The 27,679-nt window shown below is 39.0% G+C and overlaps 1 protein-coding gene and 1 long non-coding RNA gene across 10 annotated transcripts in view; one reads left to right on the top strand and one right to left on the bottom strand.

Moving 5' to 3' along the window:
* The window catches only part of LOC128077358 (von Willebrand factor D and EGF domain-containing protein-like), a 287,642-nt gene that overhangs the window by 98,495 nt on the left and 161,468 nt on the right, over positions 1–27,679 (bottom strand). For 7 of the 9 annotated variants that reach the window (XM_052676473.1, XM_052676472.1, XM_052676479.1 and 4 more), the window contains 6 exons: positions 20,794–21,019; positions 18,434–18,660; positions 11,622–11,711; positions 10,040–10,175; positions 6,363–6,580; positions 3,615–3,688 (listed from right to left, as the gene is read on the bottom strand). In XM_052676473.1, the coding sequence (XP_052532433.1) occupies positions 3,615–3,688; positions 6,363–6,580; positions 10,040–10,175; positions 11,622–11,711; positions 18,434–18,660; positions 20,794–21,019 (971 nt within the window). The remainder of the gene's footprint in view (positions 1–3,614; positions 3,689–6,362; positions 6,581–10,039; positions 10,176–11,621; positions 11,712–18,433; positions 18,661–20,793; positions 21,020–27,679) is intronic. The other 2 variants (XM_052676480.1, XM_052676478.1) reach the window with 2 other exon arrangements.
* LOC128077362 (uncharacterized) lies at positions 229–27,557 on the top strand. Its single transcript, XR_008204946.1, has 7 exons — positions 229–990; positions 1,351–1,434; positions 6,835–6,971; positions 8,874–9,103; positions 15,030–15,198; positions 18,332–18,472; positions 27,367–27,557. It is a non-coding gene; the product is annotated as an uncharacterized LOC128077362 (long non-coding RNA).

The following is a 27,679-nucleotide window of genomic DNA, read 5'->3' as shown; positions in this document are numbered from 1 at the left end:
TCTTTATTATGAATTCACTTGTTACTGGGGCTTCACCTGAAGTTTTTCCTCCAAAGTTTTGCTTATTTGTTGTTGTTTATTTGTTGACACATCCCCCAAGACTACCTCTTTCCTTACAAGTAAGAAGTACTTTACTCTAGTTGTGACCCCAGGAAGGACTGGCTGATGCTGAAGGATGTCCTCTGATTCCAGAGCTTATCAGTAAAGACTGGTGGCATTGTTCTCAGAGACTGTTGAGTTATCTTCAGCAGCCATTGGATCCTTGGGCAATTTCTACAGGCTACCAAGAAAGAGCAGTACTTCTGTGAGGGCTGATCATGACCAGAACTTATCTGTGGGCTGCTGTAATGAATGCTGTTAAAAATGAATGCCAGCCGCAAGCATGAAGCCTTACAAGGCAGGGATTTGTCATTATGAGGAAATGGTGTCATTCTTTCTGTTACAATGTTGATGGATGGGTTTATGTGTGTGAGAAATCTTTTAAAAAGTTGTTGGTTTTTTTAAGGTAAGATGCAATACAATGTGAATGACAGATATAGTTTGCGAGGAATATTTCCCTTTTTATATTCTGCCTTACAACGATTTTCTCCATATTTAGTTTTAAGCTAATACTTCACTTTACATTTAAGAACCTACAATTTATGTCAGGAAAAGCTTTTATGTTTATACTGTGCCATAACTAATAATGAGGGTTATGCTTTTGCTTTACCAGGCTTTCACATTTGTTTAATTTAGAAGTTACTTTACTATAAAAGGAAGAGCTCTCTCTGGATTTTAGCTAGTATAATTAATGCTGTTTCACACTGATGCACCAATATACAGAAATTGATTGTGCTCACATGAAAAATACAACAGATTCTTCCTGATTTTCCATCTTTTCTTTTGGTCAAAGGAGTAAAATAATGACAAGATAAATATTTCTACAGAAGCATACCAGCCAGAAGCACACCAGCAAGAAGCACACCAAAGGGAAGTGCTGTCATTAGAAGTGTGAGTTCGGTATTTCAGTTATGCAATGAACAACAAACTATCTCAGATGCACTGTGAGTTCAGTACGTCAAATTAAAAACCATTTGAAAGTACATCTATAGATGTTACAAAATGAAGTATTATTTGGAATCCCAAAGGTTGAATTTTTCTATTTTTCTGTCCATTCTTGCTTGCCTCCATTGTGTATCTTCCCTTCTCTTTGCCATCTTTTGGTGGAAAAATCAAAAAAAAGCAGTAAGCAAACCTATGAAAGGCAGGAATGTGTTTATGTTTTGCCTATCTGAGTAAAAAACACTTCTACTGCTTTGCTTTTTGCAGTGTTCCCTATTTACATACATTCTCTTGCTTGCCATATGACAGGTTTTCCCCAGGACTCCGCAGAGAGAGGATGGAAGAGGTGCCAAAGAGGCAACTGATGGCCATCCTGCCACAGCAGCAGAGCTGGTAAGTTGACCTACAGGATGCTAGGTGGAGTGATTTCCCTGGGTTATATTGCTTACTGGTTGCTCTGCTGTTGACCTCAGAGGCAGTTTTGGTAGTTTCCCACTACATACTCCCTCATGACGAAGGGAAATGCTTCACATCCATAGCTCTGTGTCAGCCTTTGTCTATAAACTGTAAGTTTGTACCCTGACACATACAGGTATTGCATTCCCCACATCCCATATACAGCGTTTTAAAATCGTTCCTAACAACATTTTTTTGGATAGGCACACAGAGAAGTTGCTTAACTGACAACTAATAGGGTAGCATAATCATTACAGTAATTGAAACAGATATTATTTACAGTAATAAATGGGAATATAAGTAGGAATAATGGGACTGTGAAATGATGGGTAAGAAACTTGGCTGAGTATCAAGAAATGATATATCTTAGTGAAATAACCTGGTTATTGAGGTGGCTCATTTAAAGCTACTCTGGGCAGAGCAGTAATGAATGTCCACAATGAAGAAACGTGTGGTTATTGAAGGGCCAGGTTTTCCTGGATCTTTGCTGCCTCAAGGCAAGATGCCACAGAAGGATGGGTGCTCCCAAACTCCCTGTGCTCAAATGGAATTGTAAATTGCTTGGAAACATTTCTGTGTACTGTCAGTAACAGAGTTCCAAACTCAGCTGTTCAAATAAAATTTCTCTATATTACTTTAGACCTTTTTTTCCCCATGGAAGCTATGTAAAAATATTCTACATGGCTGAGAGCATTCCACCATGCCAAGAAGTAATTTTATGACTTCCTAAACATGATGGCTTGTTAGGTCCCTGTCCGGTCCTGGCCCTAAATCAGAAGGGAATATTTTACAAAACAAATGTTTAGAGAGTTCTAAAATAATATTCTAACTTTTTTTTTAATATATAGAGTTGAAATAATGGCGGATACCAAGAAGCATGCGGATATCTCTGTGCCACTCTTAGTTCTTCCTCAGCTTCTTTATGTTTAGAAATCAAAAGCTTGACCACATTATAGACGATATGCATCAAAGAAGGAGGGCGCATGGAAAAGTATGCAGAAGTAATCTCTTGGCTGAGACTATTCAGTTTAGGCAACATCTTTCTTTGAGGCAATTATGTAAGCCTTTAAAGGAGCCACTGTCCTCATTTAATCAAGAGATTTCCTCAGTTTTAACGTCATTTTAGAGTTTGTGTTCTGGTAAATACATGCTGCTGCCTCCAGAGCATGCTGGATTGAAACTGGGACATTAGAATATCAAAATTAGAATATCACTCCTGCTGAGCCCCTGTGGACGCTGTGCTCATAAAGTCATTATCTGTGCCATTAGGAGGTTAATGGCAGAATGACAAAATGGAATGTGATCTGAAATATTAGTAACTTCGATTCAAACGTGCCAGATGCAAACTTTAAAAACTTTCTGTTACACTGAATAGCTAAGGTTCAGATTTTTAAAAACACAGGGTACCACCTTTGGTTCACTAAGTCTCCAAGCAGCTTATGCAGGAGGATGCTGGACAAGACAGAGGGAAGTAAAACTATTTTTGCAACTTTTTGCACACTTTCCCTGATATCTGCCCCTCATATTCGCCCAACTTCTTTTATCTGAGACAATACATCCCTTTTTATCTACTTTTTTCTGATTGTGACTGTGACTGTCAACTCCATGCAGAGGTACAGCTGCAGATTTGGTAATCCAAATAGATAGGAAAATACAAAAACATCCTTAAATTGAGGGAATTTTTATCAGGAATTACTGAATTCCTGCGAAGGACACAGGCAGTTCCCACGTGTGGTCCTAACACTGGGACATAATGGCTCGCCCAAGTGAAAGAGTGGTACCTCTAACACTATGCCACCTGGAATAGAAACCCTCCTGAAGTCATCAATGACACTTTTGTTTAAAGAGCAGTTTGGAGCCTGACCTTGGCATTATAAAAATTATTCATTCTCAAAACCATTGCAATTTCAAGATTAATCCAATTCCAGTTCTTTTGTTAAAAAGAATATAAACAGCTGAAAGGAAACCATGTGTATTACCGAGGCACAACATTAATCTATATAAACAAACTAATACAACACTCTTTTGATATTCTAATGTAAAACCAAATGCATTCTATATCCAGAAACTGAAAACTGCAGTAATTGAGCCAAATTATTTCAAAGCAGAATACTCACCATCCATCAAACGTGATAATGTGTGGATCAGTGAAAGAGTAGCAGTTCCCTGTTGGGAGGTCCTGAACTGTGACCTAGTTAAAATGAAATGCGTAATGAATACAGTCTACACAGCAGTTTTTCTTCATTACCACTCCTCACAAAACATTAGGAGCAAGATTCCTGTGCCAAGTACAAACTGAAATCTGACTTCTAAAACATGATTGCAGGTGGGTGCAAAATAGGGTTCGCTTTCAAGCAACTGCATTTAATCACATGTAATATGGGAGTTCAAAGTGCTCCCATTCTACTCAACGTAGTGTGCTGGCTGGTGAAAAGAGAAGCTTTTCTGATAAACTTTTTTTTTTGCGAAGAAGTAGATCATTCTATGAAATTATCAAGAGAGTAGAGTGCTCATTAAATTGCACTAATTTTAATGCCTGAAGTGCAGTAGAAGGTATGCTGTAATTAAGTAGCATTAGCATATTTTAGCAATAGTCGCTGTCTGTCCCCTAGTTTGACCTTAAATTTCCTGATGCAGCACATGAATGGCTGATTTATATATTTGATGTGCACATTATTGATTGGGTGCTGGTGGTGATGGCCCAAACTAGGCTGGTGGAGCTGTCGGCATTTGGCACCTGAACAAAAGAGGAAAGGATCTAACAGAACAACGATCTGCAGCATAAACCCATTGTAACTTGGACATAACAGAGGAGACCTAAGAGTCCTGGTGACATGCAAGAAGCAGATGTGCCTAAAAAAACAGAGATTAGGCAAATCCCTTTGAAGTCACAACTCTGAACCTTGGGCCATGCTGGGCCTGCACTGCCTCATTCACTGGAGATGGCACTTTGTCAGGGCCATATACTCTACTATCCAGTTCACAGAAATGCAGAACTGGGGTATACAGTGATTTGCAGTATGAAGAGCTCCCAGTCACACTGATAGAAGTGATGAAGTGTTATGGTTTTCCCATATCCAGCCTGCCAGCCTTATTTCTTGGTCAGGGCTGTTAATTCCTTGCTTGCTTGCTTACTGCCCATGAGAAATCCAGAGGCGCAATTCAGTTAGTACTGCCACAGTCTGCAGAGCGAGTAAGAAGAATGGCCACTATATCCTTGTGCAACCTTTTAGTGATAAAGCAGAATTTAGCTTTTAGGAACAGTGGTGAAATTAAATAAATGAATAAGAGGGTGAAGATAGAAGCACAGTAGCTGATAAAACTCCTCACCCGAGGCAGTACGTCATCTGTGTTCCAAAATGTCCCTTAACCATCACACAGAGACACTGCTTAGACACCCACAGGTGTCTGGCATCCCAGACTATTAAAGTGATTGTCTGGAGGAACGAAGGACTGAACAGCTTTTTGATCTGAAATCAATTGTATCATTTGTATTTACTGGAGTGAACTAAAGAATTATCTCTGAATTTTCCCATTTTCTCCATGTCCACAACCTTCACTGCTCTGCTTTTTTCTTGCATGGTAGCAGCAAAGGATATAAGTCTTAGTCACAGGCAGCCTCGTTTGCTGAAGAAATCATTTTTCTTTTCCCAAGTGTCTGAATTTGCCAGGATGTTCTGCCCACCATTTCCATTCCATTTTAAGATAAACAAAACATATTTGAAAAGTCTGAAGCACTAAATACTACGTGGATTTTAATGTATGGATTTCTCCTTGATGTGTTGCAGGAACAATTTTACATTAATGCCTCTAATTAAGTGCAAAGCAGCAGTGGGGAAATTGGGGAAAAGGGAAAGTTATGTTTATTATGTATCCATAGATCAAATTTTAACTGAGATGGATGGAATTTATTATTAAAATTGATTAATTCCATTTCACATTTGCTGCATTTTCATATTTCAATGGAGAGCATTCTTAAGTTACAAGAAAAAATATGAGTATGTGAGTGTACTACATTGAATTAGCTGCAATTTCTGCTCTAAGAATCCTTGAAAGTGTGAAAAAAGGCTGTGCTGGAGAAGAGGGAATAAGCACATGCAAGGCATTTCACATTTCAAGACAAAAATTCCTTTGGTCTCATTATCTTATCCTACCATGAGTAAATCCACCAGAATCAGGGCAGTGAACTTACAGATTTAACTGGGGGCTTATTTTCAGTTCTTTCAAATGCACCAGCTTGGACATGCCAGTGCTCTGAGAGTTTTAGCTGAGTCAAATCTACCTCCTTTCTCATTCCCCTGGGCTGTGGGATTAAGGCTCTTGGAGCTCCCAGCTGTGGCTCTGAACAGCTCCACGGACAGTGAGCCAGCTCCTGCTCGTCACGCTCCTTGGCCAAGCTCCCTGTGGGGACGGTCTGCCTTGCCTCTGTGATTGATTCCCATTATCCTTCCTTTGGACATTTTGTGCAGGGATGAGTGAAGAAACGGAGTGCCTGCGTGTGTGGTGTCACGGTGATTCTTGGCACGGTCACAAATTGAACATGGCACTGCCAAGTCCCTTTCCTTCTTTCCACTTCCAAGGCACTGCCTTTCCTCTGCTTTTCTGGGAGCTGTTCTCCAAACCACTGTATGCTTGCACGTATAATTCATCTGTTGGCCTACTGATGAGCTCACTAATAATGAAACCTAAATCTATTGAAGCGAAAGGCTTCACTTGTTAGTTTTCACGGCATGTATAGAAGTTGTGTTGGTTTACAGTGGTCCCCAAATTTTTATGTGGTTAAGGTTTACCATTGCCTCATTTTATCTGCTACTACACCTCCAATTTAAATTTGACACATTATTCAAACTAATTTAGGACCCCACCTTTACATCCTTCGAGGTGTGAGCCCTCCAAAGCACATCTCTGTGTCCAACTGGCTCGGCTCTGATGTAGCTGACGCGGTTCCCATCCTCAGCGAAGTCGGTGACGGCTGTCACTGTTAGTACAGCTGCTGCACAGCTGCCTTGTGAGCAGGGCGCCGGCACCAGATCCACCTGGCACGCTGAGAGGACAATGTTTGGGGGCCCCAGTAATTGGCTGTCTAAAATGAACATGAGCACTGAGTCTGATAAGAGGTATCCAAACAGTCACCCATCCCCATCCAACACAAATGTTTCACATTCCAAGACACGTGTTGAAACCAGATGGGTTTTTCACGAAGATGGTTATAATTGACTCAATCCAGCAACTCTTAGCACATTTTACTCTTTTTCTCTTTTTTTTTTTTTTTTTTTTTTTTTTTTTTTTTCAGTAGACAGCGTACTGAAACACATTGATGCTTTTTTCTTTAAACAGGTGTTAATATTTCTGGAGTGAAAACCTTATCTTTAAGGACCCATGACACGGAAATGAAGATGAGTTGTTCTTGTGACAAAGAAAGAGATGAATCTATGCTTCTGGAAAACATCTTTCACTCGCTTTATTATAACAAGGTATGAACTGGAGCTATTTAATTTAAGATATAGAGAATTTTTGATGTGGAAAGGTAGGGTTTTCAAGTTAGCTCTTAGTGAACTTTATATTCATCACAGGAAGATAAGTGCAGTACATTTGGATAAGTAACAGATTTTCTCTTTTATTTCGTTATGTTAGATTATTGTGCTTTACTATCCAATCTGTAAAATATCAAGGTCATGAGGTTAAATTCACTAAAAATCTATGGAAATGCCATGAGTTATGATGATACTAGCTATTTAAGTATCTGTGATTCTGGTAAAGCGATGGACACTAAAAAATATGGGGATGGCAATTCAAATCATTCACACAGCTTTGCACGCTGTATTTTTCCCAAAGGAACCTCTTCTAGCAGCAGGGCTGGTAGTGTCCATTTCCCTTGAGTCTTGATCCTCCATGCTAAGATCCCAGGGAAAGGACAAAAGAAAAGTTTTTTCTTTCAATGACTTTGTTATTAATATTTATGAGCACTGAATTATGATAGCACGATCTGTATTTTGGATGATGTCTATCTGATCATCAGGAAGTCATCCAACCATGAATTCTCTGGTGGGTAAAGAAATAGCCACCTTTCCAGCCTACAAGAATACCACTACTGATTTCAGGGCTGCCAACATTTGTGTTGAGCATTTACTTTTCTGTTCCAGACCAGTAATTATCAGCAGATAAGAACAGTTATAGAAATTGTGGCAATGGAATGAATCTGATAGGAAAATAAATGATTTCCATATAATTTTTCCAATTTGTTGAATTGCTTAATAATTTATAGGAGGTGGCATTCAAGTACATTAGGATGGTATATCTAATAAGATCAAATAGTCAGCATTTCATTCCTTATGGAAATGAACCATAAAGCCTAATTGAAATTAACCCTGTAGAGGTCTACAGGGTCTGAACTAAAAGCCTGCAACCATTAATAGCATATTATCTCTTATTCCCAATCCTTAAAGGATGCCTTACATCTTATAGAAAAATCCTGGCTCATTTTCAAGGTTCTTGATTCAATTAAATTGGAGATTTCTATAAGGAATAGTTATTGCCATTACTTATTACCTTATGAGTCTGCTTACAACCCAGAACAAAAGTTTAAAATCAAAGAAAATCATCTTGTCAAAATAGCAGTGATAAACTTAACAGGGCTGAACTCCAGTTGATCTGCTGTGTCTTGGTATTCATTATGATATTGTCTGAAATTGGAGAGATATTTCCGTGCTTGTAATTAGCTTTCTTATCACTTATTCCCTACATAATTAACAGAATGGTGTTGTTGGATGGATTCAGTCAGACAAGGAGATTCTGTGTTGATTTACTCAATACAAATGAATCTCAACTGAAATTGTTTTTATTTCCAATTTATAACACTGTGTCCAACATGTTATGCTTTTCAAAAGCCCACAGCATTCTTTCAGATATACAAATGGACCCAACAGATAACAAAACCTGTGACTGTGCATGCACCTAGTAATACGTATTCATCCTTAAGTACATACAGATATACCATTAAACACCAGCTTAAGTGTGAAGCGTAGAAGCATCCTCAGGGTGGAGTAATGAGAGGTTAGAGTTGGTCATTAGTTTAAGCTACAGAAATGTGTTGATTAAACTGATGGAAATTTGCCTCTTTAGTGACTAGCTCCTGCAGAGATTATTTAATTGGTTGAGTTGTCTCTCTATCCTGGCATGTCTTGGCAGCAACACATCATGCCCACTGACAACCTGAAAATCTGCTTCTGCAGATCCTGCCTCACCTCTTTCTCTCAATGAAATGCATACTGTAAGACTGGAAAAGACTGTGGCAAGGGATCAACCTCAGTCCAATCTGCTGTACTCAGAAATTACCTTTATTGTTTAAGTGACTAATTCTCATTTGATCCCTGTAGGTGTGATTGTTGCTTGGAGTTCTCAGGGCTATCCCACCACACAGCAGCCTGCATTCTCAGCTAACTCCATATCATAGAAAATCTGTTCCCATGAGCTCAGCAAATGTTTGCATGGTGGACTGGCATAGACTGTAAGCCAAGAGCAATATGGGGAAGGGAGCAGCACTGAGCCATGAAGAAACGCAAAGTACTTCATGTATGAGAGCCAACACAGCTGCAGGAACCGTAAGGTACTGTTCAGTTTAAGATCGTTGTGTTATGATATCGTTTGAATAATTTCTTTTTCTTTTCTTTCTTTCTTTCTTTCTTTCTTTTTTTCTTTTTTTTTTTTTTTTTTTTTTTTTTTTTTTTTTTTTTTTTTGCCTGTGTATTTGGCTAAGGTTGGGAAAGAAAGGACAGGAATTCAGAAAGGGAATAATATCCACTCTTTGGCAAGTTGTTATTTTTTTTGTTTTTAAATCAGATTTTTATACTTTAATCCTCTCTCTAAACATTTTTCTGTTGAACCACCTTTGGAAGAAAAATAAATACCTTGTTAGAAAAATGGCTGGGTGTTTTACTTAGTGCAAATGGCAAGTTAAAATGTTCCCCTTGATTAAGCATGATATTCCACCAGATTAACGTCGGAAAGCATATACCATTTAAATTGCAAGAGGATTTTCTAAATGGCATTGTCAATGTTTCTAAGTAAAAAAATACCTTTAGAAAGAGAGTAATATATTATCATAAGAATTATTTTTTCTTCTATATTGAGACAGACAGCAAATATAATCCAGAAGAAGAAAGAAAAAAGACTTCAGTACACATTTAGTGAGTAATAAATCTGCAGGTGAACTTCTTATTGATAATTGATGATTTTTTTTTTAGCTGAGACCATTGCTTCTACAAAAACTTAAAATGGAATATTATACTTTTAGAATTTTAAAAAGTTCTTCTATTCACAGTTATTTCACCCATAAATCTCAGCAGACTGTTGTTCATACTGCTTCTACTCAGATATTTCTGATGACAAAAGCCTGAGTGATATCATCATCTATTTTATCTTGCAAATAGTTGGCTGATTCTGTCGATTTTATGGCCTCTATTAAAGCCTTATAATTTCTGTTAGGTTTCGTTGTAACAGAAATGCAGGAAATAAAGTAATCACATTGATTCATAAGACTCACCCAGATCCTCAGTACTGAGCCGTAATGTGATTTTACATGAATCGTTATGCCCAGCACAGGTAATGGGCACAGTGCTCAGGATGGTCAAAATGTGCTCCTTGCCATCTTCTGCAATTTGTAATGATTCTGGTAAAAACTGAAAATAAGAAAATTGTTTTTAGATCATCTTGACAGATTAACAAGGCAATATGGATATTTTTGAAATTTTGAACGTTTCTGATCATGGGTCAAGATAATTGCTTTTAAAATAACAATAATCTCCATAATAACAATAATCTTCAAAATAACCATCTTCAACTTTCCAAAGGTAAAGCTGTTGTTAAAATGTTTTAATACTCTTTGAATTTAAAAAAAACATATATCTTTCTGCTTATCATATATAGTGTGTAATTATTTCTCATTTCCTCATTTCAAAACAGGATTTTATTAAGATTGAAAATAGTGCACTACCATAGAATTTGCTCATGTTTAACATCCTTGGTTGACAGGAGCTCCTACTGCTGTGCACTGAGAGAAATACCTGCAGTATTCATAGCCTGAAGTGCAGCATTACCTCTTGATTATGCACTCTGTATTTGTACTCTGTTCCAAGTGCAAAGTGAGTGCATTTTTCACCCAATTCCTCTTCCCTGGTATGGCAGGAAGAAGGATTTCTCCATACATAATGTATTGCAGCTTCAGGGAGAGGAGTTCAGGCTGGGTGGTTCCTGCATGTCTGTTCTCCTGGGGCAGGAGCAGATGCAGTACCTGGGTCCAGGCAGAAATGAGGATTCCCATTCCCTGTGAAATTTGGATATTGACAAGAAAACTTACTACTGTTTATAGAATTAAAGAATCACAGAATAGTTTGAGTTGGAAGGGACTTTCAAACGCCATCTGATCCAGGTCCCCTGCCATGAACAGGGACACCTACAGCTCCATCAGGTGCTCAGAGCCCTGTCCAGCCTGACTTTGAACGTCTCCAAGGACAGGGTATCCACCACATCTCTAGGCAACCTGTGCCTCACAGCCCTTAACTGTTCTTCCAGCATTACACAGAACAGGCTTCCAGATTTTCCAGATCTCATTTCTGGAATATTCAAATATCCAAATCTCCAGGATTGCCAGACTGACAGTCCCATCCTTGGACAGGATCAGACCCAGACCTTGTACTGACTGTGACTTACCCTCAGCAGTATGTTCTTTGTAGTGCCTGGCCGTAAGGGGGCAGTAGATAAAAAGTCAAATATTTATTCATTTTGGTTCGATGTAGTTGGAATAAAATTCTGCAATTTGTAGGTGTGGCTTCCATTTATACATAACCACAGAGTACTTTGGGGCATGTTTACTAGCAGATGTAGTTGTGCACATTCTCTGTGCTGCATTAGTGTCAACGCCTGCATGCTTCTCTGGTGAGTGCTCCAGTTGCAAATCTTCTGAAAGTCCCACAGTTTATTACGACTTTTTCTCAAAGTGAACCTAAAAGCAACATTGGTTATGGCCTATGTTTCTGTGCCTTGTTTTCCAGAGCGTCTCAGATACTATATGAATATTACCCAGAGGTATCCTGGAGAAATCAGTGAACCATGGCCAATGGCATTACCTTAATCCCAGCGTAGAAACCTTTGCTCTGCTCAGGCAATGACCACTGCTCAGGAGTGTCCCTTGCAAATGCAGTCACAGTGCAGAAGACCTGCATTAAACAAACAGTGTCAACAGTATTTGCTTTTGTTGAATGAAAATAATATAGCTATGTATATTCTTGTTCATCTGGGTTGTAGAGCTTCTTTTTTCTTTTTTTTTTTTTACCACTGAAAAAGATTTTGGAGGCTTAGGTGTTGAAAATATTTATGCATAAGCTTTGAGATCTGAGAGATTTTTTGATGTCTATAACAAGTAAAGAAACATAGCTTCCATCTCAAGAATTAATAACACTAAATATTAAAATACAATTTCTTTTTCAGTTATCCAAGCACCTTGTTAGGGTTTTAATATTAACTCATTTTAATTAGGGGAACTTGCACTGTTTGTGGGTGTTATGGTCAAGTTTAGGACATTGGCCCTTGATCACTGAATCATAGCATTGTTTGAGTTGGAAGGGTTTCTTAAAGGTGATCTAGTCCTGCTCCTCTGCAATGAACAGAGACACCCACAGCTCCATCAGGTGCTCAGAGCCACGTCCAGCCTGACCTTGAGTGTCTCCAGGGATGGGACACCCACTACTTCTCTGGGCAACCTATTCCACTGTTTCCACTACCCACATTACAAGAAACTCTTTCCTTATATCCAGGCTAAATCTTCCATTTTAGTGTGAAACTATTTCCCCTTGTCTTATCACAACAGACCCTGTTAAAGAGTCTCCCCCCTTCTTTCTTACAGCCCCCCTTTAGATACCGAAAGGCTGCTATCTGGTCTCCACATAACCTTCTCTTCTCCAGGCTGAACAGCCCCAGCTCTCTCTAGCTGTCCTCATAGAGAAGGTGTTCCATCCCTTGGATTCTAGGCTTCACTGTTTTAAAATGTTTTTTTTTTTTTAAATATAAATTAATTTGACAGTCATCCAGACTCAGAAAAAACGTCAGCTTTCATAGAAGAATTTGCTTTTTTCTTATTGCAATAAAAAGATGGTGCAGATGTACCTACGAGGTTTATAGTGTAAAAATAATAAAATAATTTCCCCAAAACAACAGCAAAAACAACCCCACCAAACACAATGTGCTGTGCCACGCCATTTATGTCTGATTCCTAGCACAGTCACGCAACCTTTATCTCTGCTGAGCCCATGCACCATCTGCCATCTTAATGTTTCATTGCTTTTACGAAACCCAAACTGCTAACATCATTTCTAGGATCATAAGATTAAACTACAGAAATTTTCCTTGAAGCAAACTTACAGCGAGCACTGAAACTGTAGCTCTCATTTTTTGGGGACCTTTTTTCTTGGAAATGGAATAAGAGCTTGTGTCACAATAAATCAATACCAAATGGTCAGATGGCATATTTACAGTTGCTGTCTCTCTGAAGCCTCGGGTGACCCATGAAGAAGCAGCAGACTGATGTGATTTACTTTCTGTGGTGAGGAGCTCCTTTGGACAGATTCAAAGGCTCTTCATGTTTCTCACTGGCCATCTCAGACACTACTTTCATGGCTGGAGCCAGCAAAACCAATGTAAAGCCAAAACATTTCCAGATTCACATGACAGACTCTTTAGCAGGGTCTCTTGTGATAGGAAAAAGGGAAATAGTTTCAAAATAAAAGAAGGGAGATTTAGATGGGATATAGGGAAATAGTTTTTTATATTAAGGGTGGTGAGGCAGTGGCGTAGGTTGCCCAGAGAGGTGGTGGATGTCCCATCCCTGGAGGCACTCAAGGTCAGGCTGGATGGGGCTCTGAGCACCTGATGGAGCTGTGAATGTCCCTGTTCATTGCAGAGGAGTAGAAGTAGATCACTTTAAGGATCCCTTCCAACTCTAATGATTCAATGATTCTGTGATCCTGTGGACAAGGACTGCCCACTGCTCTGAAGTATTTCCTTTTCTGTAGAAAAAATCCCTCTTTGTTACCTCTCCAAGCTGGAAAAAAAGTGATGTAAGTCTCAGAAATGCCTTAAGGTTAGAATCCCTTAGATATCATGTTGTTAACCAGTTTGCCTCCAAAGGAGAAAGACGAATGTTCTCGTTCAGGTAATCATAAACAGTAGCAAATATAAAATAATAATAAAAACAATAAAAATTGTATTAAAAAAAGAGAGAGAGAAGAACTCAGTAAGCAAATCCAACACACCCGCATTGCAGATGCTGTATTTACAGCTGCTATGCTGTTTGTGCTTTTCTGCTTTTTACCAAGAATGTTCAAATAGAGTCACCTTGCTGCACACACAGTGGTGCTGGTGGGGGGCATCTGCCAGAAACCCCTGGGCAGTGGGTAGACCCAGCCCCATTCCCTGCACATACTGTGTATTCTCACATTGTAGAAGAGAGGTGTGTTTGATAAAAAATCTGCATCAAAAATAGCTCCGTAAAGATGTGCTGAGATATTATTAGACTGTCAGCTCGTACTAGCTCTACGTACTGGAAGTGAGCAGAGCTCACCCAACTCTCAGTGTACAGACACCCATCACGAGCTACATTTCATTCCTGTCTTTCTGTCGCGCCTCTGCTTGTAAAGCCTTTACCTCATGAGGTGCTCAACCAGCCCGTGTGTTCGTTGGCTGCGGAGCTACAGGTTGACAGTTTGTCACATCATTATTATGATAGTCACTGCGAGGGTTTTTTTGTTTGTTTTTTTTTTTGCCTTCAGCTAAACACTCATTTTTCTTCAGCTCAGTAATCAACTTCTTCTTTCTCCTCTTTCCCTTCTCCATCTACGAATGCTGCTTTTTTAAAACAAAGAGATAAAAGCAGCACTGACAGCTGCATGCTGATGGCCAATGACATATTAGGCAGTAGCTTTCCACAAACTCATTAGATCTGTTAAAAAAAAAAAATATCAAATAATATTTTTTTTCAGCATCCCCTTTAAAGGGACAGAGTTTAAGGGTGTGCTTGATAACTTGATCCCTGCCAGCTGTGGGCTGCTTCTTCTCTGTGTATCTTCCTATAGGGCAGAAAACTTATAGGCACAAATTCCTGCCAGAAAAATGCCTTAGTAGATAAGAAATGCCTTATTTCCTGTGCTTTGGAGCAGGTTTATGCCTTTAAGTGGACTCAGGTTTCTTCCTACTTCACAGTGAATCCTGTGAGCTGCATACTCAGTGGGAAGCAGAGTTCAGCCATTGATTTGGCGGAGGTCTGGTAGCTCTGGGAAATGATGGGAGAGTATTTTAATTCTGGAAGCTGTCACAATCTTTAGCAAATTTCCTCTTAATAACTTGCACATCATCATACTTTTTTCAAAGCTTCTTGAGTGTAAATTTCTTCCAAATTTGTCCTTTCTACTCATTTCAAAAAGAAAAAGACCCTTATTTTTCACTCTTTTCCACATCTCTAATTAGTTCTGAATGCATTGCAGGAATCATCTATGGGAGCTTGAGCATGCAGTGAGAGCTTCCTCCCAGGGTAGTGACACTTGTCCCCAAAATGAGGAGAGCTGCCAGGTTGGAGTACTGGGAGTGGATGGAAGCACCTTTCTGACCCAGACAGTCAGTCTTGTGAGAGGCGAGGAAACTGAAGCTGCTCAGGTTGGTAATTAACATTGGCCATCTGTGGAGAATTCTCTTCTCAACATGAGGGATGAGCACTTGGGGATACCTGTGCCCATTGACTGGACAGGGATGTCTGTGTGCTGCCAGAATGGAAGACTGAGACAATTTTCTCTACCAGAACTGGAGCTGCACAGCCCATGTCAAAAGGCAGTCAAGGGGCAGCAAGATAGAGCCTCTCATGCACACTGATGGCTTGCAAGAGAAGGATTGGCAGGAAATTGATCTTGACAGGTGAGAGGGTGTCTGGTGATGGCTTGAAAGGCCTCCAAATGTCCTATTCTGCTCAATTTAACGCCAATGGGCCAGGGCTGGATGAGTGGATCTATGGGGAGCAGCTGTGCTTCAAAGCCAGTAAGAGGAGAAAGGAGGAGCAGAGCTGAAGGTAAGTATTCCAGGGGAGCAGTGAGATAGCTCCTTAGAAGCTCTGCTTGTCACTGCTTTACCCTCATTCCAAGCCCACCTGGAGCTTTGTTTCTGTGGAAATGCTCTTCACTCTCTGCCTGAAGATTCAGAAGTAAATTTTAAGAGGAGGTGTAATCTACAAAAAGGTAGTCTTTCCTATTTCTGTGGCTGTGCTAAGTCCAATGGCTGGGATCAATTTCATATTTAAGCACTGGGAAAATTCACTCCTTTTTTTCTCGAGTGTGAAAATTAGCTCTGTTCTACATCAAGGTACTCATTTATGGTCTTCTGGCTGGATTTTTGATGTGTTGCACGTTTTTGATGTATTGCAGTGTCCTACAAAATGCCCAGTCTGTTTAAGCAAATATTTAAGTAAAACACTTTTTTTTTTTTTTTTTTTTTGCAATGACTATCATAGTTTATTGCCATCTCTGGAGGTTTTCGAGAAACCTGTTGGTGTGTCTCTGAGGGGCATGATTAGTAGGCATTTTGGGGATGGATCAGTAGTTGGACTAGGTGATCTTAGAGGTCTTTCCAACCTTAATGACTATATGACAGTTTATGTATGGTGAAAATTGCTCCTCATTGTGTGAACTTTGAGATTGCTGCACTGAGCAAAATTGCACAGTTTTCTTCTAAACACCTTCCTTAGCACAACTCATTACTCACAGTGTGCCGCTATAATTTATAGATGGCTATGCCTCAAGGAATTAAATGACCTCTCTCACCATCGCATAAATAAGGCTTCAGAATGCCAGGATTTTTGTATCACATGGAGTAGGCTTCTTTCAGTGCCCAAATAGAAACAGCGGCGTGTTATAGATTTATTTAAAGCAGCAATAGTTTCATGAACGTTATGCTGCCAACATTACTGTCTGAAATAACAAAACTGGAGCCAAAAGATGGAGGAGAAATGCATACCTGACAGCTATTAAAAAAGAACTGGCTGTTTAGTCAATGCAAATTCAGAAATGTTGGCTGGTAAATCTCTATTCTTCTCTAAGGTTTGACTGAGTATTAAAATATATTGATAATATATGATTAACCCATTACCTGGGGACTTTCTGATAGATAAACTATAGCTTGAATATAAATCATTGCAAAAGTAATTAAAAAAAAAAAAAAAAAAAAAAAAAAAAGGAAAAATCCTTCCACTTACATGTTGTCTGCAACATCCTGGGCCCAAACCACATCTGAGCAGCAAAGTTTAGTTTTTGAGGTCTGCACCTCCCTATGGGTGGCATTACCATTCCTTCATGGTAGCCCTATCAGTAGTTATAGAGATGCTTCAGGTTTACACCTCTGGAAGTGAAAGGAGCATCCAGCCCTTTCTGACTGTTATCAGAAATTCTGGGTGGGATGGCAAATATGTACTTTTCTAAAATCCCTACTATCTAAAACTGAATTCCCAGCTTCAGCTGGGGCTTTGTTGTTTGGCTTTCAACAATGATGATTTATGGCTAATTGTAATTAATCAAAAAGGCTGCAAATTTTGTTTAAAAAGAATAACTAAAAAAAAATTCTAGCAAGGAAAGGAACATTTTAGCCTCATCAAAGCAAACCATCAAACTAAATTAAACATGTGGCTTTCAGGAGAGGTCAAGAAGGGCTTACAGAAAACTTAATATAATAAAAATGATCTTATAAGGATTTGGTGATGAAACTAGTTAGTAGAACTATACTTTCTCTGAATCCCTCCGGATTGTTAAATCTAGATTTGAAGTGATTACACGTGAGATTGCTTTGATGAAAACATCTCTTCGTAACACAAACTTGTCTTGAAAACTGGCATAATTTTTTGCCCAGTGTTGTAATATAAGTGAAGGCTGCATCCGTCAGATTCCGAACTCAGGAGGCATAATTATGAGGAGGAATAAGAGAAAAACCTATCTAGATTGTGCCATGGTTATAAATGATTCATCTCTTCAAGAACTGCAAAAAGCTTATTCGTTAACTATATCAAAGAGGAGCTGTGAAATGTCAAGACTATTTCCAACCTACTTTTAACACACAGCCATTATCCCTGTTTATTCTTTCAGTTCATTGTAGCATCACTAATGGCTCTCTGCCTGTAAAAGTTATGAACCTAATTTAACTTTTAAAGTCTTTTTTAGTACCATGAAAGGCCGTGAATTCATACACAAGTCAATTTTTTCCACATCTTGTATTGGCTTCAGCTTTGTTGTTGTTGTTGACGCTAGATCTGTGTTGCCATGTAAGCCATCAAATACACTTCTTAAAGATTGTTTTGTAATGAATTCTATCTCTCAGCATACTATTGAACCACAAATTTGGAATCAGAGAGGCAGAACACCATGAAAAAGATCATAAAAATAAACCTCTATTTTAAAATGTACTGTCTTTCTCTTCTGTGAAAAGATGCTATTGTGTCTCTGGTCCACGAGTATAAAAATTACTGAGTGCATATAACTGTGTCTGTGTCTAGTGCAGATTCTTGCTGCTGCACAGTACAACAAACACTAAGATAGAACTGTCTCAGGCACATGTTTCTATTACTTGTACCAGCTTTATGGTGTTCAGGCTGTAATGGATGTGTAAGGCTACCATTAGAAAACAGTAAAATGGACAGCTTCAACAAGCACCATGCAATCCGAAGAAATATGAGGTGTCCTAAATCTGACAAAAATTATATAAGCCTGTTTGAAATCAAGCTTTCATTTTGATATATTTTTTTTTTTCACTTTAGATGTGAATGTAACGAGCGAGGAGCAGCCCTAGAATACACCCAGAGGGGCTTTCAGATGGGATTTGACCCTGCAGAGTGCCGGACCACGCGTTGCTGCATTACTGTGTCTCCCAGCTGGAGATGTCTGCTGCTTATCTCCAGGTAGGAACACGTCTGCAGGGTGGTGTCCTGATGGATCTGCTCCTGTTTGCCCGGGGCGACCAGACGTGACCAGAGCACCGTGTAGCTCAGCCCCCAGCTGGGTGAGCTGTAGGCGCATTTCAGGTGGGCGCGTCCTCGCACGAGCTCAGAAGTTATCACTGGATGTAAAGTCAGGCTTGGGAGTTTTTCTGAAAGGCAAAGCAGAACGATTCAGGATAATAATAATAATATTAAACATTTTTAATATTAGAATCGCTCACTCAACAGGAAGATTTCAATATAGCTAAATGTGAGAGAAATGCCACATCTATATTCTTGTGATTTGATAATTAGCTATGTAAACAAGACACAGTATTTCATATGAAGTTCAAAAGTAGCTATTTTGGTACTGATTGCCCATTGCTATAATGTTAGACGTGGGATATTGTTTTTTTATTTTGCATTCAGAACAGCATTATTGAAATGAAGCACATGGGTTAATACAAATCAATTATTTCAGCAAAGGCTGCCAGCTTTGCATTCCCAGAAGCAGAACCTTCTGACCTGAGTTTTTCAGTAAGTTACAGAAGAGATATGAGAACAAATGATGTTGCAGAAGCGAACTCAAATAGCATCCAACTCATATCACTGTGCTGTGAGGATCCTTTCCAGGCTGTGCTGGGACATTCCTAGGATGAGCTTGCTCGGTATAGTCTCACTCTGCCCAGATTAATTCTACTCCTCTAAAAATACAGCCTATTTCTGTAGGCTTTGACAGAGGATGAGCTCCGATAGTTTTCTTCCTCTCAAGGAGAAATAAAAGGATATTTAATGTTGTAGGATGATGTTCTCTCATCTCCAGAGACTTGGACTTGAAGAGAACAAGAAGCTGGTGCAGGGCCTTTGAAAAGATATTTTAAGAAACTTTTTTTGAAGGAGTATAGAGAATATTATGGAAGCACAAGGCAGTAAGGCGTGAGGCAGAATGGAGAACCGATATATTAACACTTGTCCAGTGCTTAGTGGATTTCAGACAATGTGTCAACATCCCTCCAGAACTTCAGCCTTGGATTCTTTCCATCCATTGCACAATATTCTGAAAGCATCCTTAAATCAAGAAGCTAAAGAATTACTGAAATATATATGGGGAAAAAAAAAATAAAATAGAAAGCTTCAACACCAATGGTAGAAAGTCATTGCTTTGGAATAGAGGGGGAAAGGAAAAACTATTTAATATTCTTTTTATGAAAGATGCAGGTGTATTAATGTTATTGAATAGGTATGGATTGGCAGAAAGTACAGAACTAATGACTGAAATGGTATTGGTAAAAAGTCTTCAAGCGTAGGAGAAAGCTCAGCTTCTTCAACTGAAAGTTTACTGAAAAATGAGGGTTTTCAGGTAAAAAAAAAAAGTCATTTCTCAGAAAGAATCATGTAAATTAAAGAGCAGCTTCATTTACTTTAGTACCACTATTTTAGTTTTCTTTTTTCAAAATAGTAAATTTATCTTTCTTTAAGCCTTTTTTTTTCCTGTCTTCTTTTCTCTTTGTGGGAACGATAAAATATTGATAAAGATAAGAACATAGTTATCTCTCTCTCTTTGGAATTTATTTAAGCTTTTTTTCTAATTGAAAGGCGATAACCCTATTTTCTCAGTGTGTCATGTCTCTGTCCAAAAAATGCTGAAAGGGAATTACAATGGTAATTTTTCCTCTTTGAGGAAGAATCATCTTTTCTAACTAAATCTATATGCACCTGAACATGCACTGAAGTTCAGAAGGCTTAACAGAGTGAGCAATTGCTTTCTGCTATTTCCTTTGTTTCCTAGTTACGGAACAGAGGTTAGATCCCTTGTAGTAGGCTGAAAATTATTTCTGATGAGAATAATTACATATATGTCATGAAAAAGATTTTTATCGGAATATTTTTCCTCTCAGAGTTTCAGAATTATCTTTCTGGGTGATACTGGGTTATTTAAGATAAGAACAAGCCTTAGAAACTATTCTGCATACAGTGCCTTGTTATAACCAAGATGCTTCCAATCACTGGCTGTGCATCTTCAAGCCAAAATGGAGTGAAATACAGAAGGAAAGGTAACAAGTGATCTGTAACCACATAAGCTATTCAGTAACACAAACCAGTTTCCATTGTGTGCTGGCAATAATACTTATACCTCGGGAGCACCTTGGAATGTGGCTGATTTATTTTCTACGTGGTCTGCATCTTACTGGGAGTGATGCTTGACTGCAAGGTCACTGAGATGTGTACTGCAGTACCAGGACTTTTGAACAGCAGCAAGAGTAACAGAGACAGTCCTACTGATGAATGAAATTGATCCTCACCTTCTGCACAGTAGCCCATGCATCCTTGAGTCGGCTGCAAGAGATAAACAAAGAACTTGATGCAGTTCCTGACAGTGATGGGTATCCGGAACAAGCAGCAGTCTTTCGTGCCCCCGAAGACCTGCCAGGTACCACAGGCCATCAGGTGCTTGCTTTCACCTGGAGCAGGCAGGGATTCAGACCTCAGTGACAGCCACACTGGAGCTTGTGTCCCACATTTGTTCATCTGAGAATGTGCACAAAAGAAAGAGTTTGTCAGAAGCTGGTAGGACTGAATGGAGAGCCACCAAGGACTGTGATTGTAGGGAACCAGCAGGATGCTACAGTGCTCAAGACATCCCAGCCAATGCTTTAGAATCTTAGAATTGTGAAGGTTGGAAGAGACCACTGAAAGCCCCAAGTCCAACCCCAGCCCACCCCCACCAAGCCTGCTAAACACGTCTTTCAATGCTGTGTTTCTGTATTTCTTGAACATCTCCAGGGCTGGTGACTCCACTATTTCTTTTGGTATCTTGTTTCAATATCTTGCCACTTTTTCTGAGAACAATTTTTTCCTAATATCCAGCCTCAACCTTCTCTGCAGAAACTTAAGGTTGTTATTTCCTGTCCTAAGAGACCTTACTTCAGGTCAGCCCAGCTGCTGTTGCCTTGACAGCTCTTGCCCTGCCTCCCAGGATGGCCCAGGCATGTCTTTGGGGCTAACCCTCTTCCTTGTCCTTGAAAGAAAACGGATGCAAGTGATGTATATAAATTGCTCAAATTTTCTGGGGTTTTTGACTTTCAGTTTTCTATAGTCTGATAGATTCAATCAAATCCACAGATTAGGTCCCTGAAGTCACTGAGTACTGCAACCAACCACAGCAGGAGGCTCACACATTGGAAAGGGCTGATCCTAAAATACTTAAAATTATGGCATTTTGGGTTGTGGCTAAGCACCAAATGTACTTTTCTGATCTTACAGAGGGATGTTCAGGCATCTCAGCCCTGACATGGGCTAAGGACATGTGATTACCCAAAGCTGTCTTTAATTTTACTACTTCAACGAGGAGTTTAGGCAAAATCCTCACCGGATAAAATATTCACAGTCAATTGCAGTGCTTCCTTGTTACTCTGTACTGTTACCCATCATTCACCAGTATGCAAAGCAGAGTAATATTTGAGTTAAGGTTTGCAAATTAAAACCAAACACCAGCAATAATCAATTCTCATATATTAGTCACATTCCACAGAGAGAGTGTCTGCTGCAGCTGCTTTGCATTTCCTCAGCCCGCGGTAGGGAGCAACGCTATATCTAATTGTTCAGCTTCAGCAACATGCTCCCTCCTGCTGTGGACATTTGGCTACAGATCACATTGGGGAAAAAAAAAAGAACAAAAAAAAAACACTAACATTTTTTTCCATTGGCCCAGCCAGCTTTGCTGCTTCACTTCTTAAGATTTTTTTTTTATTTTTATGATAACTGTGGGAGCAGTTGAACTAGAAAGACCAGAAAACAAGCTCTTCCACCTGTTCATTTCTACCTTGACCTGAGTAAGTGACTTCAACATGTAGGTAGGCATGGTGCCTCAGTTTCCCCATCAGCTGCCCAACCTTGGGCAACCCCTTGCTGCTGATGTGCCTTTGTTCCTTATCTCTAAAACAGTGGTATAAGGGGTCGTTGGAACGTTGATAGCGCTTCTCTGCAGCAGTACTGAGAAGACAAATTCATTAATGAGACTCGTATATCTACAGTGCTGTGGGCCATGTAGATAAATAGACAGATGCGAGTGCATTCTGGCTGCAAAATGCAATCTGTACCTAAAAGTGGGTCTGTGTCCCCTCTAAACACACAGGAAAAAAATAAAACAACAACAACAGCAACAAAAATCCCTCTGAAATCAGAAGGCAGTGATTTTCTCCCTCATTGTATTTTATCCTTGCCATAAGTCTGTGAGCTGTTTCAATGCCTGAGAAAATATGGATTAGCCCTGTTGGAGCCAGCCCCCAGCATTGTGTGCAAGCTCTCCGATAAACCCCTGTTGTGATCCACAGCACCCTGGCTTTGTTCTGGCAAATCTCGTGCTGAAACCACCTGAGTGAAATTGTTTATTATGTAATATGCACAAATTACAAGATATGATGAACCCTTTTGACTGACGTTGTAACCAGGAAATGCAGACTGTGAGAAAACAGTAATTGGAACAAATTATATGATGCAGTGGCCAACAAAGAATTTTGGTATAGATCAAGAATTTGTGTTTTCCCAGCAGCTTTATGAGGCCAACAAGTTCACTTCCTGCTTTGAGATGCACGCTGTCCACCTTAGTTGGGCAAATTGCCCCATGCTGGCCAAAAGGATTTGCTGTGCAAGGCCTCTGTGTACTAGGAAACAGAACTGGGAAGACAAGGGCAATTGTATATTCATGTATTCAATGAGCAGCACAGATAAGAACAGAATAAAACAAAGGAAAAAAGGGAAAAATGTCTAGGAGGAGAGATTTCAAAGAGCCAAAATGTTCGGGTTCCAGCTGTGGCATAATTAGCAGTAAATGTTGAAGCAGTCATTTGGGAGAGTAAACAGAAAATTGAATACAGAGGTAGCAAAAGATTGGCATTTAAGGCATAGCTTTTACTTGCAATAACTACAGTCATTGCTGCTCTAAGATTAGAAAAAAGCCGTGGGAATCTCACACCGTAATTCAGCAGCACTTCTGAAATGAAGAATGAGAGTTGTACAGCTGCCTCCACACCAGAGCAGACTGAAAGTTTCTTGCAGGCAGGAGTTTATCTGCTGAGGAGTCAATGGTGGGAATCAGACCATGGGTTTGCTGGAGTTATCCAGGCAGTCTGCATCACTTACAGCACATGGCAGCACTAGTGCTGCGGTGAGGAAAATATCAGCATTTCTTCCTTGAAATCGAGCTATGCAGCAGGAAGAAAACTAAGGTATGGTAGAGCAATACTGCCCAAAGTTTGTCCTTTTATTTCTGAGTTCATTTGTAGGTCTACCAGTAGGTAGTCTTCTCCCTATAAATTCTCTCATATGGTTTTGAGGATGTGAATCTTAATGGATGCCTGATTAAAATTCCCTATAGTGGACAAGGTATGTTTGGTTACTTCATTTGATGCGTTTACTTGGACTTGCACTTTGCCAACGTAATGGTAAGTTAGTGACATAAACTGTATTGTTGTTAACCCCAAATCTAGGTCATTTGTTGCATCTCTAGGTACTCTGTGACACTGGTTAGACAAAAGAAAGCTTCTCTAGCACTCAGAAAAGCAGTTTTTATGCAGTTGAAAGGCTTTTTGAGTGTTCAGTGTACTTTTGTACTTTATCCAGTAGTAGTTAAGCACTGGTTTTGATCTTCAAAGCGTTTTATAAACATGCCCTAATTAATGTTCACAACACCTTTTTGTGGCAGGTAAGCACTCATTAGGTATTTTTGCATCACAATTAGGCACCAGCTAATCTTTTAAATAATTTGGTTCACTAAGCCTAAATGAAAAAATTAAATTTGTTTCCTGTTGCCAATAGTTATGGGACAAACCATTACTGTGTAATCCAATGATATCTCCTTCCATTTAGTTGGAGTTTGGACAATCAACTAGTTTGATTGATGGAACTCTCTGAGGTTCTTTATAATTGCACAAAGAAATCAAGCTTGATTGTTCTTGTCACTTGGGTATTGCACTGAAATTATGCTTTTAAAAATAAATAGCACCATATGTGAGAAATGCATTGTTTTAGTTAGCGAGATAGAAGGTTTTTTGGTATATTGTTGGTTGACTGCTAAAGCATTGTGATTTTGCATCTGTTATCCACTCAAAACTTTACTTTGCCTCAGTTGGTTTTTTTCAATTCCTTTGTAGTAAGTTAAAGTAAATAAGATTTTTTTTTTTATTGAAATCTCAGGCTGAATGCCACAGAAATTGGTTTACGTCAGGAATATCTGTAGTAGCAATTAAGCCACTGTGTGTCTTGTGTTTCTTTTAAGTACTTGCTTCTGAACAATAGAGACTGTAATTGCAATTTATCTACAGAATGCTTTTTGCATGTCAGAAAAACAAACTAGAAAAACAAAACCTCATCATACCTACCATTATGATGTTGAAGTATTCATGTATACTTACAAGAAAGAGAATTGCAGATGAAAACATGAAATAATACCTTGATAGTGTTACTTGCTTTTAAGTTCATAAAAAAATGCAAATTGAAGGGGGACTGGATTTAGAGCAAAATAAAAACTGAAACAAAATAAAAAATAATAGCATACAGTTGAAATATTTTATTTTGGTTGTGATTATAAAATGCTCTACAACAGGTTAAGTAGAGGAGGAAATTACACTGAGCATGGGAAAAATAAATCTTCTTCTCCAGGGGCTACAATATCAGGCATCATTGGCAGGTTGTGTTTGGCATACTTAAAATGTCCATGTTTGATACACAAAAGATTAGCGTGTCAGCCCATGTTACAGCCTACTATTTATGTGTATAAAAGAAAATTTATATTGTTACAAATGCAACTGTTGAGCAAACACCAACCCTGAAAACACTGCTTGTCCTTTCACCACATATACTAATTGTACATGAACTTAAATGCACGATTTTGGAGATAGTTTTGCTTAAATGAGAGAAAAAGAGAGAAAAATGAGAGAGAAAATTCTGAAGGAGGATATTGGGAGTAATCTTGATGTGATGGGTAGGTGTTACTGGGCATTTCCAAAATGCTGTCATAGAGTGGGACATCTCCAGTTCTGCTGTAGATACATCCTTGCCGGAGCAGCACGGGTATTAAAAATCTCAATTTCAGAGGACAAATGTGTGCTACTGATAGTTGTGCTAGTGGTGAGTCTGGATTTAATCCCTTTCTTTTCAACTTATCATTTTCTATTTACAATCGATTACCCAGAGCTGACAATATTAGTGTTGCTTTGAGAAGTGATGAATCCAACTCATGCATGCAGTATCAGGAGTATTATTGCTGCCTCCTGATCCAATTACTATTTGCATAATCAAATTCTTAATTGACATTCTCCCTTAAGATTGCAATGAAATCTATGCATTTTTACCCCTGTGTAAACAAGAGGAAGGAAGGTACAGCTCTATTTCTGGGTTTGCTGTGAACTGTGGGCAACTGTTGGCATTCAGGTAGCAAAATGTGCTGCTCCTCTGTAATCCACAGAGTGATCTCTTATCTGAAGGTTGTGTTCTCTCTCCTTTCTTTGTAGTATTCATTGCTTTCATAGGGCATGCCCATGTGTATGTGTAAATCTATGCATGCAGACATATGTGTGCACCCTATATTACTCTTATTTGGAAGCCTGTTTCTGTGCTTGATATCATTTTGTTTCCCACATGGGTATTTAAATACATCTCTATATTTTTTTAAATAGATTTTCTCTGAATAGCATGTTGCTATCATCTTTAAACTCAGTAAAGCCTTATCTACAAGCCTTTACTTCAAGGGGTAGCCCTTCTTCCTTTTAAGATTTGTTTGTTTGTTCGTTTGTTTCATTTTACAGTGAATTTGGCAATTGTTTAAAAACAATTTATTGTTTTTGAACAGTAGGCCATAGCTTTGATACTTGGGAATACAAAATACTCAAGTCTGTGTGCTTTTTGCTATTATTTGTTGTTGGATGGGGAAGTGGCTGTGGCCAAGATTGCATGCCCAGGACCGTGCAATTGCTGTGCCTTCTTTGGAAGCATAGGGGGAAAGGCAACTAAGAACTAGCAGTTGGACTTGATGATCATGATGGGTCCCTTCCAACTCAGGATATTTGATGGTTCTGTAATTCTATGTAATTCAAAGATGGAGGGTGAGGATCTTTCTCTGCCCCAGGATAATTCAACAGACTAGGCCTAAGTTTGTAATCCACTTGAATCTAAAGTTTTTCCGCACTTGAAGAAATGCTTAAGGACCACACTTAGATTCCAGGGATGGAGAATTCTGGAACACAATTCCCTTAGTTTTCCACTTGCTTTAATTACTGGGTGAGAAGGTGCTTCTTAAGAGTGTTTTTCCTTGCTTCCGTTTGTGACTTGGTTCTGCCCTCTGTTGAACACAAGGCTTTCTGTGGCTACTCAACAGTATAGGGGTATCTTCTTTTCTTGTTGTAGAGCTGCTCAGTGGCAAGATTCAGATTTTGTGGTTGTAACCTCCCATTTGCTCACCCATCATGAGATGTTTCTCCTCCTGCAATTGTCTCTTAGTCAGGACGGGACTTCTAAATCTCTGTTATTATTTAAATCCCCTTTGAGCTTAGTTGGGTGATAAAGATCCTTACCTACTATGGCTTTGAATTAAGAAGTTAATCTTATCTATTGATAACCAGCTAATTGCATCCAGCTAGTATCAACAGAATATCAGCAGACACATATTTTACAAGGTTTTGGAGTAATGTACTTTTTAACTTCCAAGCTTTACTGTCAGGCTTTATTTGGTGCCTTTCCCTTCTGTCTGTTGAGGATTTTGTCTTTGATTCGTTTAATTAAAATCAGCTCACTCCAGCCAGAGACTAGAATGCCCAATAATAACTGCTTATTAGGGAGTGGAAGCTGTGCAGTTATTAATTTAAATTATTTTGTTCCAGAGGTTTTTGCTCAAATTAAATGGAAAACCAAATTAAACAATGATTTAATTAAGTGGAAGAGATGGAACGTGGAGGCAGACTTAGAAGGTGAAGATCTGAAAGAAGCATATTCTTCCAATCGTGACATCTAACAGATGCAATCCTTCAACAGTAAAACTGTTTTTTACTGTCTTTTGGACCATAATGAAGAAACCAATGGTAAGAATTATGTTACAAGATAAAGAACTAAACTAATGAATATAGCTGTACAAACCTGAATAACACACTCCACAGAAGAGATTAGAAGAAACAAAGAATACATTGTCAGAAAAAA

This window comes from Tympanuchus pallidicinctus, unplaced genomic scaffold (assembly GCF_026119805.1).
Source record: "Tympanuchus pallidicinctus isolate F22 unplaced genomic scaffold, pur_lepc_1.0 scaffold15, whole genome shotgun sequence".
Classification (NCBI taxonomy): domain Eukaryota; kingdom Metazoa; phylum Chordata; class Aves; order Galliformes; family Phasianidae; genus Tympanuchus; species Tympanuchus pallidicinctus.
This window is presented reverse-complemented; position numbering and strand designations above follow the sequence as displayed.